This window comes from Aricia agestis, chromosome 11 (genome assembly GCF_905147365.1).
Source record: "Aricia agestis chromosome 11, ilAriAges1.1, whole genome shotgun sequence".
Taxonomy (NCBI): domain Eukaryota; kingdom Metazoa; phylum Arthropoda; class Insecta; order Lepidoptera; family Lycaenidae; genus Aricia; species Aricia agestis.
In genome coordinates, this window is record NC_056416.1 from 7,064,494 (window position 1) to 7,085,711 (window position 21,218).

Below are 21,218 nucleotides of genomic sequence, written 5' to 3' on the forward strand. Positions count from 1 at the left end.
ATTAATGCGTATTTTTTATTCCTAAGTAAGCTAAGAATCTTATTATTTATAGTATTACAAATAAAATATTATAGTACTGTATTCGGTACGTACCCGTAACATACAGTACGTTCATCAGTCGTCTCATGCTGCGTGGGTTAACATCACTGAAGTAGTCATCAGTCAGAAGCACTCGCGATAAGTCCGCGGCGCCAGCGGGCACGGGGACGGCGCGGTGCAGGCCCGACGCCATTGACGACGCCACTGATTCGGACGCACGCAGACGCCGGGACCCGCCGCCGCCCCCGTGGGTCGTCACCTTGATCGGCTCCTGGCTGGACATCAGCTCGGAGGTTGAAGATAAGCGCCTGGCAGATACCTGGAATAAGGCCCGGTTTATTTACCATACAGTTAAGAATTATAAAGCGTCCATAGACACATTTGTTACTGAGTTGAATGTTGTTGATGTGAACAGTAATAAAAAATTAATTTGTCGTCCCAGAGGTATCAAACTGTGCCATTTATTTTCACATTATTTGACAAGAAATTGACGAATAAATCTAATCTTGCGATTTGAAAACATTCAGTTACGAATAAATTTAAAGTATCTTTTATTAATAAATGTAATTTGACTTGAATTTTCAACGTACTTTGCGACCAGACTGTATTTACTTACAGAGCGTTGCAGCGACGTAGACAAATCCTCATTGACATGCGGCAGGCGTCTTGCGGCAGCAAGCTGCGCGACCTTGACGCGGCGCAGGGCCGAGTTCTGCAGATAAAAGGGCAGCTGCACCATGTTGCGAAGGTAGTCCCATCCGCCTATGTTACTCTCGGAGAACGCGCGCCGACTGTTCACCTCCACTGCCTGGTTATTTAAAAAGTGTCTTATAGAAGTGATAGATAGATCTAATACTTTCGTTTTGTATGGTTTGAAAGAGTCACTGTATGAATGATTAACATACTTCGGAATGTTTACAAATCTGTTCACCTTTATTGCCCGATATCATAAGGCAGCGGTATTAAATTTTTTTATACGGGCCACAAACACGTTTTAGTTAAATGGTGAAATGGGCCGCAACCTATAGGGGTATTTTATAATTCTATTTGCACTGAAAGAGTTCGTTGAATGACTAACATATTTCGGAATATTTGCATCTTAAATAATTGTAGGTAGTTTTGCGCGACAGGTTTTTATATAACCTCAGTAAAAATTGAAATCGGAATATTGACAAACATTAAAGGGAGGGTTGTGTAATACTTTCAGGTACTCTTTGATCCGAGTTCATTAACATTACACATAGTTTCACAAATCGCCTATATTCAAAACACATCCATTACAATTGCATATATACAAATGTAGGAATGCTACATAATCCAATATTTCTTAATAACCAAACAATATTAACAAAACCGACAAACCCGAATACTGTCTAATATACTTTTTTCTCTTGGTTATACTGTGGCTGGATATTACCAATTACGACCATGCAAGACCAAAGGCGTTACCAAAAAGGGGAGGGAGTGGTAGAACTGAAAGCAAACCAAAGGGGAGTCATGCAAGCCAATTGGGTGACCTTGGGCTAGATTCACAATGCTAAATTCGACGCGGATTTGATAACTCCACTGCGAGACAGCCAATGAACGTCCTTCAAGCTAATCATTGAGCAATAACAGCTCGGTAAGTTTCCAAATTCGAATCAAACGGGAATTGTGAATCATCCCGCTGGGTTCTACACACATTGACCGGTACACACACAACCCAACACGTAACTAACCTCCATCCAAGCAACCTGCGCATTGGAAATACGTTAAACATCCTTTTTAAACATAAGGGTAGAAAGCGAATGGTCCTAGTTGTATAGTAAAGAAGGTTGAATTTTCAGCGCTTAAAATAGAATGTTTTGAAGCATTATTCTTAAAATCAAATAACAGATTTTAGGGAATCGACACATTTTAGGAAATGAATCAAGATAAAAATAAGAATGTTAACGAAGCATCAGTTTAAATAATATTCTACGTTAAGATAACAATGTTAATTTTGTTATTTCTTTTAGGAAAATTGCATAAAATTAGACGTTATAAATATAACATTGAAATAAAAAGCGAATGATTGCTTTTTATTTCAATTTTGGATTAAGCCATTTGCCCATAACATTCAGTTATACTTACTACTCCATTAAAATTAGTTATTAAAAAAATATTATTTAATTTCGTGTCTTGCAATTTCCTCTTAAAAACCTTAGGCACAATTTATAAACATTGTTGCTGCTTATTATAATTGATAAATAAAAAAAAACAAGTACCTTGCTAATAATATGTGGATCAATAGCCAGCAACAATATAAACGGGCTTTTAGGGTCGGAGCACAGAGCATGTATGGCGTTTAGGAGCGCCAACACTTTCTCTTGCTCGCAGCTGTCTAACGCGTCTACTACGATCACCAATCGCGTCTGCTGCCCCGTGAATGCGTCTAAACATGTCACCTGTTGAACAGAATTTTACCGTTATTATATCTCTGGAGAATAATAAACGGCAGTAGATTTTTAATTATCCGAACCTCTTTCTATTCTTTTTAATTCGGTAAAAAAAATGAATATAGGTATACGAACTCTTAAGTTTACTTAATTGGCATTCTAACATAATTCAAATTTTCATATTATGTAATATAATTACAGGAAAACCAACTTCTTGATGTAAATACGTGTTTAAATTTGATTAAAATAAAAAGTCCGTTTTCAAGTAAGGCCAAATTAATGTAAACGTACAATTTGCGTGAGCGCGTGCACTTCGGGACGCAGCGCGAGCGTGCGCGCGTGCGGGTCCGCCCGTGCGGCGCGGGCGAGTCGCGTACGCGGCGGTAGTGCGAGTGCCGCTAACGCTCTGCCCGCTGCACACGCCGCGCCCAGTACTAACGCGCCAGCCGCCACGCCAGCACCCACTGCCACCCCACCGCGTACCTCCATTTTGCTAAAATAAAAATGTAGCATGTTATTTGACTTTTATTCAAAAAGCTTAGGAGTGGTTTTATAGTGATTAAGTGTGTTCGCAGTACACAAAACCTTTCTCTATTCCTTTACTCTCTATAAACCAGTGTGACGGATTGGTCATCCATCTAAGCTCGATTGCCGAGGGATCAGGTGCAAAGTTTTACAGGTCCATCAGACGTATAGAACCGTAAACGTAGATCATCTTTCTTATCAGTTAATCATGTAATCTGTCTGATTGTTCTAAGTAAACTTGAAAACTACATCTTTACAACGCGGGAATCCAACTTCCAAGTCACTTCAAGTCTCTTAACCATTAAACTACGAAGATACTTGAACAGTAGAAGGATATTATAGCCTTCTGAATTTTGTAACAATATTTAGTGTTAATGAAGCGTAAAAACTTACGCAGGATCCGCCTCAGAGTCGGTGAGATACATGACGAGCACGCACACACCCAGCAGTACACACACGAAGCCCACCTCGAACGTGATTATGTGCGGCACGCAGCACGAGCGACGCCATCTGTGTAATAACATTTAAATAATATGTTACATTAATTTCATAACAATTTATATTATGAACAGGAACCAGCAGTTCAAAAATATAAATTAAAAAAAAAACAAGTTGCAATAAACAGCTTTATAGCATAATATTTAGTTAGTGCGCTAGTGTGCGAATGTGTTACAACTTACAACAGCCTATGGGTGGGTGGATCCAAACACGATCACTAATCTATTGTACACTCGTTCGTCTAGCACTTTACTCTCTAGCGCTTCCGCCAGCTAACATTTGTACCGCCGCCACATTGTGTAGCTTATTCATTGTGTCACTTCTATAAGTAAGGGGTATAACAAAAATTATGAAATACTAACTTCCAAGACGACGTGGACGATATGGGCGTGGGTCGGAACGCGCGTGCGAGCCGTGTACATACTCGTCCGTACTGGCACTCTAATGCCTCCGCCAGCCCGGCCAGCATTTGCGCCGCCGCCGCCACGCCCTCCTGCCCGCCGCCCGAACGCATACCCTCAGTAAAGTGGAATCTGGTGTGGAATTCATAAACGATTAGGTAAAATTATTGGATAAATACATTTTCCCCCTCACTAAAAAAATAAATAAAGACAGAGACAAAAAATGTTTAGCTAATTCATTGTGTAACGTTTTTATTGGCAAAAGGGTGAAGACATAAGTAGGGAATTTTCAGCGAGTATAAAGTGATTGCACCGCGATGTGCCAGTCCTTAATTAAATTTCAGTCTTTAAGATAAAACTAGCTATCCGATAAAACACGAATAAAATGACATTTTCTAAAAATGATTCCTAGCTAGATCGATTTATCGCCCCCGAAACCCTCTATATACTAAATTTCATGAAAATCGTTGCAGCCGATTCCGAGATTCCAATTATATATACATAATATAGTTTTTAAGTATGGGGCACTTTAATTTTGCCACCCCTTGTACGAACTTCTGTCTACTCCCCTCCCCCTAGGACGCCATAGGACGCTACCGCCCATACGCTATACTGCATATACAGAGCTGTGTATCAAGTAAGTCTATACCGTATAGGCGTTGCGGGTAACGCGCGTGGATCGTTGGGGCCGGGCGGATGACAGAACACAACTTGCAGCACCAGCAGTAGCGAGCCGAACCGCCGACCCAGCGCCGCCACTACGCCCGTCGACCACCACCACTCGTATCTGGAACGAGGGTTTTCGATATATCATTTGCCACCAGTAGGTTTAGCATGGTCACCATAGAAACGGTTTCTTTCTACAGAAGAATAGAAGTGACAAATTGACATAGGTTATTCGCCATTTTATCACTAAAATCGGTCGGTTTGTTGATTCTTTCCCGTTTCTAATGTTGTTATGCTGCTAAGCCTGCTGTGGGACGGTAGGATCTTTCGTGTCAAATGTCGTGTCAGACAGACATATGACTGCTGTTTGATACGACGATTGACACGATAGACCTTACGGCTACATAGCGTAGGGTCTATCTCTCATTGATATAGCTTTGTTAGTCGATATTGTTTAACGAATAAGAACATTGTAAATTAACTGCCTGTTTCAAATAAAACGATCGTATGCCCTCTTCAAAAGAGCAGAAACGTACTTTCTAACTAACTATTCTAATGATGCGCGTATCCTTGGGCGATGGTGGTCGCTTTCCATTAGATGATCGGTTTGCTCGCATGCAACTTTATCATATTATATATATATATATATATATATATATATATATATGTATATATATTTTATTTTTTTGGTATTCAGAGCTGTCGATGTAAGTTTTGTACGACATCATGCGTCTTTGATTTAATTTAAGTTACAACTTATCTGTTACACACACGACGCATCAAAAATCTTTCTTACCTGTTACCCAAGTACCACAGCAGATAGAACGCTAGGTATAACGTAGCGAAGAGTCCGAAGCATACAGCTAACGCGACGTACGCACGCGCGCCCGCCAGTGCCGTAGCCACGGCCGCCGCGAGCGCCGCGTGCCACGCCCCCCACGCTACCGCCCACGACCACGCCCACCCCGTTTCATTCCATTGTCGGGCGAAGTTCTTCATCTCCTCTATGAAGAACATAGGTGATTATACAGTACTTATACTCCACAGCTGGTTGTTGTTACCGATGTTGTAAAGGGGTAATGCAGTAGTACGTGACCCGTTATACTCATCCGCTCGCCAGCTCTCGATATATTCATTTAGAATGAGGACTTTAGAGTATAGATCTGATTACTATTATTACACAGAATTACGTTGTTTATGGAACGAAGTTCCTTATGGCGCGTTCGGCGTCGCGAAAGAGGCTAGACAGAACGATATTTGACCTCGACAGTTTTTTTATTAGTACCTGCATAGTAGGGGCAGAGGGCGTTGATGATATTCCTGTGCATCAACTAGATGGCGATTTTAAGAATAAATATCAGCGACGCGATGTTAGTATTCCTGGGTGTCAATAGATGGCATTTTTTTTAATAAATTTTTGAGTTTATATACTACGTATACGGGTTTTTTGAACATTTCTTAAAAACTTCGTTCCATTCGGGTGTCCCTTGACACCACTCAAGTTTTTTTTTCCATATATGTATAAGGGTTTGGCTGAAACGGTTGCCTATTCCAGAAATTTTTGTCATCAAACTTAGTATATCATACTCATTAGAACGTGTTAGAGCTTGTTCTCTTCATAAGTTATCAATTTAATTTATGTATATTCTATAAGTTAGTTTGGAAACATATAATATGCTTAGAAGTAACTAACCTTTAAGCTTAGTCAGCAGAAAAGACTTCCCTGAACCCCACCGCGCATACAGTCCCACTGTAATAGGCACGGAGAGACTCGGCTCAGCGAGCATATCCGCCAACGCCGCACTATACAGTTCGTAGCCAAGGAGATTCTCATTGTCCTCGTTAGTATTAAGTCTACGAGCGCCGAATATCTGCCCCAGTATCGTTTTGTTGTAGCTCATATCTATATTGTACGGCGTCTCGTTCATTTTGTTCGGCTTGTAAAGCAGCTGACTGTTCTTGGGATTCCTGAGCAGGATTTCTACTATTTGCTGTGGAAAAAAAGATGACGTTTAGATACCATGTTTAAACTTAGAAATTAACTTCAGATAGCAGACGCCTTCAGATGTTTTTAAATAAAAACGTATGTGCTCAAAGAGCTTGTGTCTTTTGCACCCACAATTAACCAAAGTCCTGCCGACTAATCACCTGATTAAATGACAAATAACTTATTATGCAGCTTACGCTTACAATATGATTTACATATGCAGTAAGTAGCTACCGCTAACGTAGGGGTACCTTACGAGCATACAACATACAGATCAGCTGTTTGTAACTTATGGGAGATTTCAACCCATCAATCCCCAAGCGGCACCCGGCTGCCGCATAACAATTGATAGTCTATTGTGTTCCCACGGTCGAAGTATTAAAACGGGGCGTTAGACTAATTACACAATAATCACCTTAGATCGTGCACGCATGGCTATATGCAGCGCGGTATCTCCCCTCGAGTCGGCAGCGGAGACGCGGGCGCGTTTCTCCAGCAACAGCTGAACCATCTCCGCGTTGCGCGAGCGTACAGCACGCAGTAGCGCCGTGTCGCCCGTCTGGAAAAAAAATATATAAATAGATTTTTTGGTTCTAGCAATATTTTATTTTGTGTTTATTTTTATTAATATGACATTAATTGCTTTTGCTTTCGGAAAATATTAAACTCAAGCTTAAACTCACGTTCCTTAGTAACTTTCCAAAAAAACCGGAAAAAGTCTCCAAAAACGTCTCACGTAACTTAGGTATGCTTTAAGGCTTAAGCAGACACGCATCTATACGTCACCCTCCAGCTTTCTGTATATCTGGAAACTGGATGTCCAGCTAAGCGTCCGCGGCCGCCGGCGGCGCCGTGTGTAAGGGCAAATAGAAACACAATTTGCCCTTAATAATAATAATAATACCCGTACACACGGCGGTTACAACATTAGGATAAGTAATGGAGCGGACCGCCGCGACGGCGTGTGTGTAAACAGGCTAATGGTCTGTTTAGCTCATAAAGTTAATATACCTAGCGGAATAGAGAAACAAAGGCCTGAGCAAGATGTCACTATCAGTAACACTGCTTGGTAAAAAGAGACGTATGATACATGACAGCAGCACTCTTTTTTTGACGTCTAGTCGGCACGTGGGATACTTATACGTGGGAGAGCCATGCTTCAGCACGAATGGGCCGGCTCGACCGGAGAAATACCACGTTCTCACAGAAAACCGGCGTGAAACAGCGCTTGCGCTGTGTTTCGCCGAGTGAGTGAGTTTACCGGAGGCCCAATCCCTTACCCTATTCCTTTCCTTACCCTTCGCTATTCCCTTCCCATCCCTACCCTCCCCTATTACCCTATTCCCTCTTAAAAGGCCGGCAACGCACCTGCAGCTCTTCTGATGCTGCAAGTGTCCATGGGCGACGGAAGTTGCTTTCCATCAGGTTACCCGTTTGCTCGTTTGCCCCCTTATTTCATTAAAAAAAAAAAAAAAAAAAAAAAAAACGTGCCGCACGTTGACAATTTAATCTCATAGAAATCATGTTCAATCATGCTTGTGTAAGTGTATACGTACACATATTTTTACACACAGTTGAAACCAATTTCGGTTTCGTTTGACAGCTCGAGATTGTTGCTCTATTCCGCTAGGTCTATTTACTTTATGGTTTTGGCCTTTAGCTAGTAAATAACCCGGGAACTTAGTCGAATTGCATTTAATAGCCTCGACAGCGAAGTTGCAATGTTTACAATTTTACTTCAGGCAACGCAAGGGCCTATGCCACTATAGACAATGTCTTATGCCAACATTTTTTAAATCTAATATCGAATTTAATTTGACGTCATTTCGTTACATTTACGCAAGTCTTACAGGAACTTACCGTAGTACACAACTCCAGGTCCGGGTTAGAAGCTAAAAGCAGCTTCAGTATCCCCACATGTTGCTTCTCAACCGCTGTGTAGACAGGGGTTTTCTTCTCCTTGCCCGGTAAGTCAACATCTACGTGTTTCTTCAGTAACGCCTCCACTATGTTCCTATAGCCGCCTTTCACCGCGTAAATCAGTGGTGTGTCTTTTGAGTGGTCCTATAAAGAAATAGTAGCGATTAACCCATCAAACCCAAGCGGCACCCGACTGTTGCATAACAATAATTGAAAATCTATTGTGTCTGCGCATCCCATGATCGAGGTATTCATATCTACTAGAGATCGCCCAATGGTCGAAATTCGACCTTAGTTTCAACGACATTAGGACTACTACCTATATTTTGTAAAAAATATTGACTATCATATTTTTTTCAACTCTTGTCTCTGGGACTTAGCTGATCTCAGACTGGCCGTGTAAGCATTGTCTAATAGTATCTAAGATTCAATAAAAAAAAACTATAATCCATTTTCAATTTGTCACCTTGTTGTCAACAGACTTCAACCATAAATAAAAGAGTATAATTCGTATGTATAGGCTTGTCACTCAAAAATCTGTCATTTTTCCTAGTGTGTGTGTTGTAGTGTGTGTAATGTTTTATTTCTTAAAAAAATGTATGATAAAAGCATAATTTCAAAATAATATTAGCTCGATGCACTCCTTCACCATATAAACTATAACTGTGCAAAATTTCATTCACCTACGTTTCCCCATTTTTCGTCAAAAGGGATACAAAGTTTTTGACTCACGTATTAATATATAGATCGGTGCTGTTATGTATTATGCAACACTAGATGACGCCCGATAAAAAGTATCCTATGTCCTTTCCCGAAACTCAAAGTATCTCCATACCCAGCAAAATCGGTTCAGCGGTTCGAGTGGTAACAGACAGACACACAGACAGACAACCACACTTTCGAATTTATAATATTAGTATGGAAGTATGGATTTTAAAACTGAGTTATTACTGATTCTGCGTAATGTATTAATTATATTATGTATCTTTATAACACCTTAAAATTAATCCTTATTCAAATATCACGCCAATATTTAAGTAAAGATTCTAATGTAAAATGAAAGATAACGTCATCATAAGCCAATAAAAGTGGCATAATATCTTATATCCGCACAATCAATATTTATAACTTACTTATCTTTATTTACATACGAGTTAAATAGGTCATAAATATTCGTCTAATAACATAAAACAGTAAATTTTAAACGTAACTGTCGTCAGATCGTAAATAACCGCGACAGACGACACGGCGAGCCATTACTCATTTTAATTAGCAACTCGTCAACGAGCGTGAACTCAAAACTGATTTATTTACATTTAAATATAATTTACTAATCCCCTCTTCAAGATAAGTGTATAAATAACAGAACTAATCTTGATTACCACCTTTAAGTAAATCCGCATTATTATTATTTAATACTAGTTAGATATTGCTTGCAACTTCGTTCACGACTCAATTAGTATGAAATAAAAAGTATCCTATATCCTCAGAGCTTTTGAAGAGAATAATATTTTCTAGAAGTCAAATTTTATCACATTTTTTCAGGCCAACCCACACGTACCACAACTACACCACGTCGCAATGACAAAATACCGTCAAGCAGTGGTTCCGTTGTGAATGGTGTCGCTGCAGCCTTTTGTAGTTGCGTAATGCGTTGTGGTACCGACAAAATGTCGACGTGGTTGCGTTGTCGCTTGTTGAAACGGAGGGGGGAAGAGCGCGGGAGGTGTGTGCGCACTGTCATTGTATCGACGCAACGTTGTGTCGTTGTGTTGTCAGTATTCGGCCACTAGTTCGCTTGTGGTTGCGATGTGGTCGGTGACACACGCGGTCGACAACGACTGCAAAATGTGGTACGTGTGAACAGTCCAGTTCATTTACAATATGAAATATACGCCGCACCACGTGGTGTGGTTGTGGTTGTCGTGTGGTTGTGGTCCATGTTTAGGGTATGCTACTAAGCAAGTTACATTCATCATCATCATTATCACTACCACCAGTCACCACACCATGAATTATCTATTTATAACCCTTATTATTGGTTACTTTTAATCGTCTTTAAGAACGAAACCCGAATTTGTCGAACGATTTACAAAATTATAATGTTATTTCAATATAAATGATTCGATCTTGGTGTTTAGGTTACTAAGTTAGCAATTTGATCATAAGATCTATAAGGTATTCCCCTAAAAATTTATAAGGACGATTATAGTTATTATATTATGTTGAGCTGATGAGTTTCCATGAATGTAATGATAGAAACAAATTCACTGAAAAGTACTTTAGAGCCTTTAAAGACAGGCGTATGAATATTAATTTAATCATTGATTGATTAAGAGCGAGCTGTCGGATCCAAAGTCACTAAGTATAACACATTAGTCTGTACAAAAAATAGCTTACCAACCCACACGGGTTCGCCCTTAAGCATGCAAAGGTCACAGATAGATATGTTTTATAAATAATCGAAATCCATACTAATATTATAAATACGAAAGTGTGTATGTCTGTCTGTCTGTTACCTCTTCGCGCTCGAAACGCTGAACCGATTTTGCTGAAATTTGGTATAGAGATACGTTGAGCCCCGGGAAAGGACATAGGATGCTTTCTATCCCGGAGAAATGTACGGTTCCCGCGTGATAAACGAATTTTGGCGCAACGGAGTTGCGTGCGTCATCTAGTACAAAATATACGTCTTGTTTTCTGTAAGTTTATATTACCTGTACGTTAATGTAAGCGCCGGACGATATGAGTGCAAGTGCGATATCATAGAACCCCTCCTTGCACGCAATCGCGAGGGCTGTACAGCCGTCCTTGTCTAACGCGTTCACGTTGGGCTTGTGCTCTAACAGCATCTGAACTATTTCGACGTGGTTACCTGGAAACGAAACAATCATCACCATATTTTGTCTTCATAACTTGCTGAGAATGGGATTTTTTTAAACAACGATATTTAGATTAAGAAGATCCACAACTATTATAGCAGTAGATCATTATCGTCACAGGTCACTATGTATTTTGACAGTATTTTTTTGTGCGTGACGTACGAAAACGGTAATGGCTCAGTAGCGTCGCACACTCTAAAGAGGTTGTGTTGAGTTGTTGGAGGAAGTTTATTACGTATCTGTCTCACCGTGCGTGGCCTGCAGCAGCGGCGTCCAGCAGTACATGCCGGTGGCGTGCGGGTCGGCGCCCGCCCGCAGCAGCGCCGCGCACGCAGCCACGTCGCCCGCACGCGCCGCCCACGTGAGCGCGGACGTGCCGTACTTGTCGCACGAGTTCGGCCGCGCGCCCGCCGCTAGCAGCCGCAGCACGACCGCGCTGTGACGCCGACCGGACGCCCATACTAGCGAGCTGGAACAAAAGATATTGTGTTGCAATTTGAGGCATACTAGAAATAGTGCAATTTATTTGTAATATTTCTAGTATGCCTCAAATTGCAACTATATATAATACTAGAAATAGTGCAATTTATTTGTAAGATCAGCGAATAAGTAGATGTAATAAAGTAATACTTAACAAAGATTCGTTAAAAACGTTCAGCTGCAAGCAAATGAAACTACGGGTTTAATTACGGGAAAAAGATTATAAGGTCTTTAAACATCACACAGTGCAGACCTTATTTTCCTGTTCTGAGGTGCAGACTTAGTAAGAAGGAAAAAACACCCCTTACTAAGATTTTTTTACACAGAGGTTAATTTATACGAGTTGGCTTTTCGATACATTCTACTTCAAATAAAAAGGTTCTCGACCTTATAGTAGTTTTACGATTTTTATTAACCATAAGTACTTAATATTATAAATGCGAATGTGCCTCTGTCCGTCTGTCCGTCCGTCTGTCTGTCTGTCTGTCTGTCTGTCTGTCTGTTTGTTACCTCTTCACGCCCAAACCGATGAAGCGAGTTTTCTGGGCATGGAGATACTTTGAGTCCCAGGAAAGGACCTAGGATACTTTTTATCCCGGAAAAATGTACGGTTCCCGCGAGATAAACGAGTTTTAACGCAACGGAGTTGCGGGCATCATCTAGTAAGGAATAAAGTGCGTTCGTAAAAGTCATGTGTGCCAAAAGCCTTACTTTATGTTATAGTTCCCATGCGCGTGCACATCGGCTCCCTTCTCCAGGAGCAGGGCGACGATGTCCTCGTGCCCCTTGTACGCCGCCCACATCAGAGGCGTCCATCCTCCCTGCAAACAAAATACATTTTCATAAAATATTTTTAATCTATATTGAATGGTCAATCATAATATTATTATGAAGGTTTTCTGCAAAGTTAAAGATTATGTAGTTAGTTATCAATTGATCACTTTGATCGATTGATACTCGTAAAAGAAATCTTCAACTTTGTACCCAAAACATTGTCAAATATAAATGTGTTATTTATATTTGACAATGTTTTGGGGAGCGGATAGGACCTTCAAATTTTTAAACGAGTAAATGGAAAGGAAAACTGAGGAAAACATGTCCCTAAAATAGATCCGAATGCAGGACTCGATATGACTACAGCATCTTAATCATATTATAATGCGGCCAAGCCTAAACCGGCTAGACTCTAGAGAATATTAAGTACTAACCTATCCACTATAATTACATGATATAGGTATGGTAATTACTAATTACGTCTTACTGCGCTACGCTGAGCTATAAAACGGTATTCTATTTATAGTCTGTTTATGAAAGAAAACGTTAGTGTACGTATATTTAATTTAGATTTAAGAATGTCGGTTGTCACTGATTTCTTGGCAGTATTCCATCTCATGTATAAATACACAAATTTTGGGAGCGCAGTCCAGAATACACTTGGTCATTGCTCTATCATAACTATTTGGGTCAAAATATTCATATTACATTTGAGATGATTTATTTTATGAATTTAATAATTTGTCACACTTGTTATCAGTTTATTGGGATATTAATTATTTTATGTGTAGCTCATTTTCATAGAGCATTTACATTTTGTCGGTGAAGCTTGAAGTGAGCCCAAATCGGTTGCTATAAAGTCTGAACAGAAAATAATTTGAGTGTAAAGTGTAATAAGCATAGACTTATAATATATACTGTCGTATTACAGGTTTATGGTAATAAGTAACACTTATTGTCATATGTGTCATGTCATATTTCTTTTCTTATTTTATAATTTTGTAGACTGCAATGTAGTATGTTACTGCAAAAGCTTTGGCAACTTTACAATTCTGAACTTATAGGTTGCTCTAAACAGAGCAGGGTTGGTGAAAATATTATTGTGCTTATAAGTAGCACTTCATATTAGTTTTATTTATATTTTCTTAATTTTGAGAACTACAGTATGGTGCCTACAAAATCTTTGGCAAACTTCTGATTTCACACATTTAGCCATCTGTCAACTGTCTCATCTCAGACTACTGTAAGTCTGGAACGTGATTCACATTTTGCAAGTCAAAAGTAGTTTCAGTATTGTTTACTTTCATAAATTCTGGCCTCGCTGCCAAGAGAGTGAACGAGCGAGCATCACGACCCTAATCTACATTAAACCGAGCATCATTTGATGCGGTCATAATGTAATAGTTCAATAAATAAACACATAAATAAATTTCTCAAGGAAACTACGAGTGCAATCGTGAAAAAGTTGTAAAAACACTTGGCAGACGTCTGTGTGCGGTTGTTATAAGAGCAATAATGCCAGAACTAGCTGTTGCCCGTGGTTGTGACTGCCTAAATAGTAAATATTATGTATTTTTCCGCATAGATTGTAGCCTGTGTGTTATTCCAGATAATTATGTCCTACCATATCAAATTTCACCAAAGAAAAACCATACTATTATGTTAAGAGCTAAAACGCTAACACTGTTTTTCTATAAGAAAGTATTCCCCTGTTTTCTCCCTGGACAATGCGTCTAGAGTCTATAGACAAATGATTTTTTATACAATATTGGGATCTTTTAAAGCTATGCCTCTACGTTAGATTTTATCTAAATTAACAAATAGGTAAGTAAATAAAAAAAAATATGACCGTTCAAAAATCGCAAAAATGAATGTCCCGTAGGTACCCCGCCAATCCACCGACCATAAAATAAAAACGTAGGGGCATAGACTCACTCTTCCTGAAGATATTAAAAAAATAGATAGGCTCTATTTTGAAGGAGGAATCAGAGGACTCGTTACCTCGATTTACTGTATCTGTCTCTATCACAATACACGTGCCGGCGCAGGGTGAAGCGTGATGGGCGATGGCAATAGTTTCTTCAATTAAATTCTTCTGCACCCGCGTTCCCTCTTAAAAACCTCTCAAGAAAAGTAAGTTGTGTGTGTGTAAATATGAACAGGCGTTTCAAATTTTAAAAGCTTGGCGGTTAAGATCTAGCAGAAAATATCGTGCAATATAATTTTTTATTCAATTTAATATTCCTTCCTAATCGTCATAGACTTTTTTTTGCGATATTTATAAACAATTTATGAAATAAAACGTGTCTCATGCTTTCTGTATTTTAATATCAAAACATGACGTGGACTTGTTGTACTATTAAGACTACCTACATACTAATATTATGATACATTCGAAAATGTGTCTGTCTATTTGTTACCTTTTCACACTTAAGAGGATTCCACACCGCCATTTTTTCCATACAAACGTTGTCCCCTGTTTCCTCCCTGGGTAATGCTAGTAGAGTTATAATTTTTTTCCTGAATATCTACGGCCACTAATACAATGTCCCTATGTTTTCTTTTTTTTTCATAATTTAATTATTAAATAAGATATGAACGTTCAAAAACCCAAAAAAATGGCCAGATTTTCCACTGTGTTCAAACGTCCAGAAAACAGATTTGGATAGATTATACAAAAAAAGCAAAACATAGGAACACAGCTCAAGCCTTTTTTTAATCTTTAATGAAAAAAGTACTTAAATCGGTTAAGTTTTGGAGAAGGAATCAGGGGACAACGAATCGTTGATTTTCTGGATTTTCTGCAGTTGTCTCTATCGCGTTCTGCGGTATAGGCTTGAGGTAAGGGAGACAGCTATAGATATTACACGTACTTTTTTTTCATTTCTCTAGCCGCTGTGGTATCCTCTTAAGTCGCTCACCTAGACTGACATTAAAATTGGTTAAAAAAAGTGCTGTTTGTTGGTTTGACTTCCCAGACCCCAATAGGCAGTAGCCCTAGCATAGCCACAGTAGAAATGCGATAGTATAGAAATTCTGTGGAGATAAACTGAAGGTACCGTCCCGATCTTGACCGCGGCTAGCCGCGACCGACAAAACTAACCGACACTATCTAATGCAAAATATATTCTAGTTCATTAATTATGCCTTAATAGCTATTTTAAAATGGCGGAAAAATAGACATACCACATAATTTATTGTCAGCACTTTATTTATTTTGGCCTAAAAGTGGTTTTAGATCTTACTAATTATAGATTCTAGATAGGTGGCTCCAATCATAAATAATATTAAAACGTATAAAAATATCAAGACTTCAAGATATAATTCAACCATAAAAAGATGTGTCACGTTTCGATATAATATCAATGCCAAACTTTAAAATTGGTATCCAAAGCTCCGTGTCATATTAAGTTAAACATTAAAATATTTTCAGTTAATACTATATTTTGACATAATTACATTCTCTGTAAAACTCTAAAATTAATAACCATTGAAATATGTATCTGATATACTAAAGGTATACTCACACAGTCCCTAGAGTCCACTACCGCCCCAGCGTCTAGCAGCTCCTTCACCGCAGCGACGTGTCCGCCGCGCGCCGCAAACGCGAGCGGCGTCCAGCCATCGTTGTCGGCCGCGTTGGCGTCTGCGCCCGCACCTAGCAGCAGCTCGACGGCATTCGCGCGACCGCACTCGCTCGCGCACATGAGCGCTGTTGTGCCGTTCTGAAATTATTTGATGAATATAGTCTGTGATTGTCTTATACAAACTTTTTTGGTACACAAGTTTTAGAACATCTTTTAGCACTTTTGTATGAAACAGCAGTACTTGTATCCAATAAATATTCTTGTATCCTTAGTGAGCCATACTATATGCTATGGCGCACTAAGGTTAAAGTTTACTTTTCTTAAAAAATCTGCATCTTTTAGCACTTTTGTATGAAACAACAGTTCTTGTACCCAATACGAACTACAGCATTGTGATTTGTCCACACTGTGCCTTTTTCTGTTCGTCAAGGGCATGCGTTACAACAGTTCTTGTAACCAATACGAACTATAGCTTTGTGATTTGTCCACACTGTGCCTTTTTCTGTTCGTCAAGGGCATGTGTTATAGGCTATAGCGCAGTCAGCAGCGAACGTGAGGCATGCCCGCGACGCAGCCCTCTGACCGTATCCAAAACTTCAAAAATGACAATATTGGCGTTGCGTCCTTGACGCATTCAATTATTGAACGCGCCAATATGAAAGTTGATGACGAAAATTGAAGATGAAAGTGCACAGTGTGGATATAGCTTATGACCAAGTTTACCTCATCCCTATCGTCGACATTGATGTTCTTGTTGGAGGAGAGGTAGTTCTGGAGCTCGTTGCTGTCATTGTTGATCAACTGGGTGAGCGTCTTGAAGCACGCCAGCGACACCATCGACTCGCTGCGGTGAAGGCTCTGCAGGTTGAATACCACTCATGAATAACGTAATGAAAAAAAAACTAAATCGGTTATTTAACACTTTTAGAACGCCTACATGAGGCCTACCACCGGTTCGGGAACTAACCCGGCGAGAAGAACCGGCGTAAGAAACTCACACGGTGCCCCCGTGCGAGTTTTTACCAATAACATGGGAAAATTGTTCTTTATAAAACATGGATAACAAGACAAAAGTAATGACGTGGGATCTATCCCTTATAGTATGGAAGCCTTAAGGAGAAACCAAAGATTAAGGCAGCATTAAATGATGACGACAGCCAGTCAAAACTTTCTGTTTTGATAAGAGCGTGTCCAGAAAAAAAGACTAAAACCTTAAAAGTAGCCTTATGCTGAACAGTTCAGAAAAATTGGAACCCGGTATCACAATAGCAGTAGCTTCGGTAAACAGTAGTTCAGTCAGATAAAGGAAAACAAATACAGATAACAATTGAAAACTAAATTAAACGAAACAGAAATTTTGACAGACAAAATTAGATCAATTAAATATGTTTTAGAATTTGGACAAACAAAATTATCTATCGTTTAGTGTGTCACAATGTATCATGCATATTAGTCAGCAAACAAAAACAACTCATAAAGAGCATAAAGTCAAAGAATACTCAAAAAGGCAGAATTAATTCAATTTTAATTATACATCTGAGCAGTAACTTCACCTCATTGGCTTGCAAACTCCAGCGCAACATGGTTCCGATGGAAATAAGATAATTTCCAAGCACATAACACGACAAACGTTTACACTCCACTCTCTACAATGTAGTTATACAATGAACTCAATTATGGACATAATGATAAGAGGCGATACGAAGGACTCAATAAATTATTATTACAATATTGTAATACGTTAGCGTTATATGTTATACTACCTGATACCGCTTAATCTCGCCACTGTTATGTAGAGGCCATGGTCGTGCCAATTGAAAATTTCATTTAATAATTCTGAGCAAATAATAAGTAATCAATCAATGAAAAATCAAGTGAGGTCTCAAGCTTGAAATAAAAAAAAAAACTTTCATCGCGATTTGGATAAAATTTAAATTAAAATTAAAAATATTAGGAGCAGCTTCTTCAAACCTGACCGCCGTCAGTCTTTTTACGTTTTAAACAGTCCTATCATATTCTTCTTGGCCATCATGCTTAAGATATGAGAGGAAAAACCATGCGTTAGTATCTATTAAGTACACAATCAGGTCCGTCGTGTGGATGCATCACCACAAGTGACGTGCTCAGTCGCCGACCGTGTTGGAGTGCCGGCGTAGGGCGAACCCGTGGAAGGGGAACCCGTGGCTGTGACGGCGCTGCTCCCCCGGCGGCGCCGTCACTGTGAACCGCGGCACGCTCAGGTGCGGCCCCGCCGACAGCGGCCCCGTGTGGATGCCGTGGCCCCCGATCTTCAGTTGCAGAAGCGACGGCCGCCGCCGCTTGGCCGGCAGCGACGGTGGCACCAGCATCGGCCCCGAGTAGCTGTTGCTCTTCGCCCGGGTCGGCGGCGCATCCTCGTCCCGCGGCATCCCGTCGAAGCCGTCCGACCTCTCCGGCCCGTCCGATCGGTCGGACTCCGCGCGGCTGACGTCGGTGTCCGAGGAGTACGGCGACTCTTGGACCACGTCGAGGGTGGACCCCGGCGATTCTGGCGGCCTACACACATTTTTCGGCTTGTGAATGTTCGCGACCAGGCAACGGATGTGCACGTACTCGTTCTCGCCCGACCTCGGCGTGGGTATGTCCGGCGGGAGCATAGCGCGTCCCGACGAAAAACATAATACGCGTGCACCGTCGAGCGTCACGTTGGTGATTAGCGTGACGGGCGTGCGGCCGGGCCGTCTCGCAGCGCGTTGGGCGGCGCCCACGTGGGGCGCGGCGGGCGGTGCGGGCGCAGGCGGCGCGATGAATGAACGGGATACGTACTAGGGAATACGTGCTGTAGGCGCGGAGCGAGAAGCGCTTGAGGAGAGACGCGGAGGTGTGCGCGGCGCGCTCGGTGGGCAACATGTCTGTGGTGTCCGGCCTGGCTGCGTCTGCGACTGTGCACGAGCGCCGCCCGCCACGCGCACAGTCGCAGCGGCCCCCGAACCCCTCCCTCCTCAAACCACTAAGGGTTCTATTACGTCGGTCAGACATTCGGATAAACGACAATATTCTAATGTGAATTTATTTTTCTCTAAAACATGCGAGCGAATGCACGAAGGAACAGGTTTATTTAACACTCCAGCATGAATGATGAAATGTAACAGGTTTAAACTAAGTACGGGTATCTAAAACCTAAATGAATGGAACATTCAGAAACTTGGCTCAAATAATGTCATTACAGATTCATCAGTTGACGAAATCATTAAAATTTAAAAACAGGCAATGTGTATTAAAGTGTCTGAAAGATTTTAATAGAAACTAATAACTGTATAAAAAACTTGGATATTAGTGATATCCAAGTTGTTTATACAGTTTAATGCATTCTGGGCCAATCAGACTTGATAATAATATTTTAATAGCTATACTAGTAATAATTAAATAAATTAATGTCCAGAATGGGCGTGCAATGTAAGGCTTTTTGGGCAAGGAAGCTGCTTTCAGTACCTAGTGCTGCTTTCAGATGGTGATGTACAGTTTATTATTTGCCTTTGGAACATAAAACCTAAAAAGCATAAAAGCCTAATTTTTTAACTGTTCATTCAACTGTCGAAAGAACGGAGAGACTTGATACCTAGCTACTAGGAGTAGATATTCATTTTCCTTAAAAAAAAAAAATCGGACACTCAAGGTCATTTTGGAACAAAAAACTAGTCTATAAAATATATGCAAGTATGCGGATATTCGAAGTTAGCTAGTAGTACTTTTTAAGTCATGTTGCGTTTGTTGCATAATTTGGGTTAAATTCAACGACACTAGGTCTTCTTATCCGATCGAAACCTGTTTGATGGATCTAGAAATAAAATTACAAAGCAATAAAGGTGAAAATCCGCAATGCAAGCGAGGCAAAAAGAGTAACGGAGCCAGGTAACGAGATGCTACTTAGCTAAGGCACCACTATACAAGACGATCTGCAGGCTTTCCCCTTTAAAATTCAACAGGTGAAGCCGCGCATTTCATGTGTCTTCCTGCAAATCGAATGAGAATAAACTACATACTGGTATGAAAGCTATTTATAAACGAGTATTACGAATATATTGAATTCATAAGGTCGATATTAAAAGCTATTAATATTAAGTGTTATTTGCTTATTAACATAATAATCTTAAATATAAATTTATACAATATCATTTGGCTTATAAACGACTCTAAGAAGAGAAGAATTAAATAACTATAGGACTTCCACAAACCTACTATTATAATTTATCTTGGGGACAATTAATTTGTCTGGGCAATAGGCTGTCTGCCGAAAGGCGTACGAAAGTAAATAGAGCTAACTCGTAGTTTGTCTTTATTGGAAGTTAATAGAACATAAATTCTCTTTAACACCTACAGGCTGGAAGTTTCTGTAGTCGCCCACTGAAACAACTTTATAACAAAGTGCTTTTAAGCAGTAAAGTCTATAATAGACTACGTTCCTCCACCTGCCGGACTAGCACGGCCACCAGTAGAAATGCGAAAGTATGGACAAACTGTGGACATAAACTTAAGTTGAAGTTCCGATCTTTTTTCGTTCCGAAAAATTAAATTAAAATGCCACTTTATGACAGACTATAGACCTAAAAATTCAAATAATATCCTACTTTATTATGACATATTATATTATAGTCTGTCATAAAGTGGCATTTTAAATGAATTATTGTCGGTCGCGATTAGCCGCGGTAAAGATCGGAACGGACCTTGAGTTTATGTTCACAGTTTGTCCATACTTTCGCATTTCTACTGGTGGCCGTGCTAGCCCGGCAGGTGCAATTTCAATTTGCCAATGCCTGAAATATGTGGAGTTACAGCGAAAGGAGCTCTGGATTTTATCAGAAGTGTGATGTTTTCCCAATTCTGATAAAATCCAGAGTTCAAATCCAATTCTCAATTTTTTGGCTGCATCCCGCTTCTGCTCAAATATTTGGAATTAAATGATTTTGTTGCAAAGTTATACATTTAAAATTCCCTGCAACCAAAGTATGTTACTTTGGTTGCAGGGAAACAAAAATTCGCAATATTATGTACAAACATTTTAT

At 40.1% G+C, this 21,218-nt stretch overlaps 1 protein-coding gene across 19 annotated transcripts in view; it reads right to left on the minus strand.

Annotated features, from left to right (window-relative positions):
* Nucleotides 1-21,218, minus strand: part of LOC121731807 (kinase D-interacting substrate of 220 kDa B) — a 62,860-nt gene that overhangs the window by 12,797 nt on the left and 28,845 nt on the right. For 4 of the 19 annotated variants that reach the window (XM_042121444.1, XM_042121443.1, XM_042121448.1 and 1 more), the window contains exons 2-19: nucleotides 18,286-18,711; nucleotides 16,900-17,034; nucleotides 16,117-16,314; nucleotides 12,527-12,636; nucleotides 11,584-11,804; nucleotides 11,171-11,328; nucleotides 8,394-8,597; nucleotides 6,949-7,092; nucleotides 6,240-6,537; nucleotides 5,343-5,550; nucleotides 4,530-4,667; nucleotides 3,842-4,012; nucleotides 3,375-3,491; nucleotides 2,748-2,949; nucleotides 2,286-2,465; nucleotides 1,758-1,772; nucleotides 656-847; nucleotides 94-358 (exon numbers count right to left, since the gene is read on the minus strand). In XM_042121444.1, coding sequence (XP_041977378.1) covers nucleotides 94-358; nucleotides 656-847; nucleotides 1,758-1,772; nucleotides 2,286-2,465; nucleotides 2,748-2,949; nucleotides 3,375-3,491; nucleotides 3,842-4,012; nucleotides 4,530-4,667; nucleotides 5,343-5,550; nucleotides 6,240-6,537; nucleotides 6,949-7,092; nucleotides 8,394-8,597; nucleotides 11,171-11,328; nucleotides 11,584-11,804; nucleotides 12,527-12,636; nucleotides 16,117-16,314; nucleotides 16,900-17,034; nucleotides 18,286-18,711 — 3,382 coding nt within the window. Of the gene's footprint in view, nucleotides 1-93; nucleotides 359-655; nucleotides 848-1,757; nucleotides 1,773-2,285; nucleotides 2,466-2,747; nucleotides 2,950-3,374; nucleotides 3,492-3,841; nucleotides 4,013-4,529; nucleotides 4,668-5,342; nucleotides 5,551-6,239; nucleotides 6,538-6,948; nucleotides 7,093-8,393; nucleotides 8,598-11,170; nucleotides 11,329-11,583; nucleotides 11,805-12,526; nucleotides 12,637-16,116; nucleotides 16,315-16,899; nucleotides 17,035-17,729; nucleotides 17,769-18,285; nucleotides 18,905-18,981; nucleotides 19,080-21,218 lie in introns of those variants that run through there. The other 15 variants (XM_042121459.1, XM_042121453.1, XM_042121455.1 and 12 more) reach the window with 10 other exon arrangements.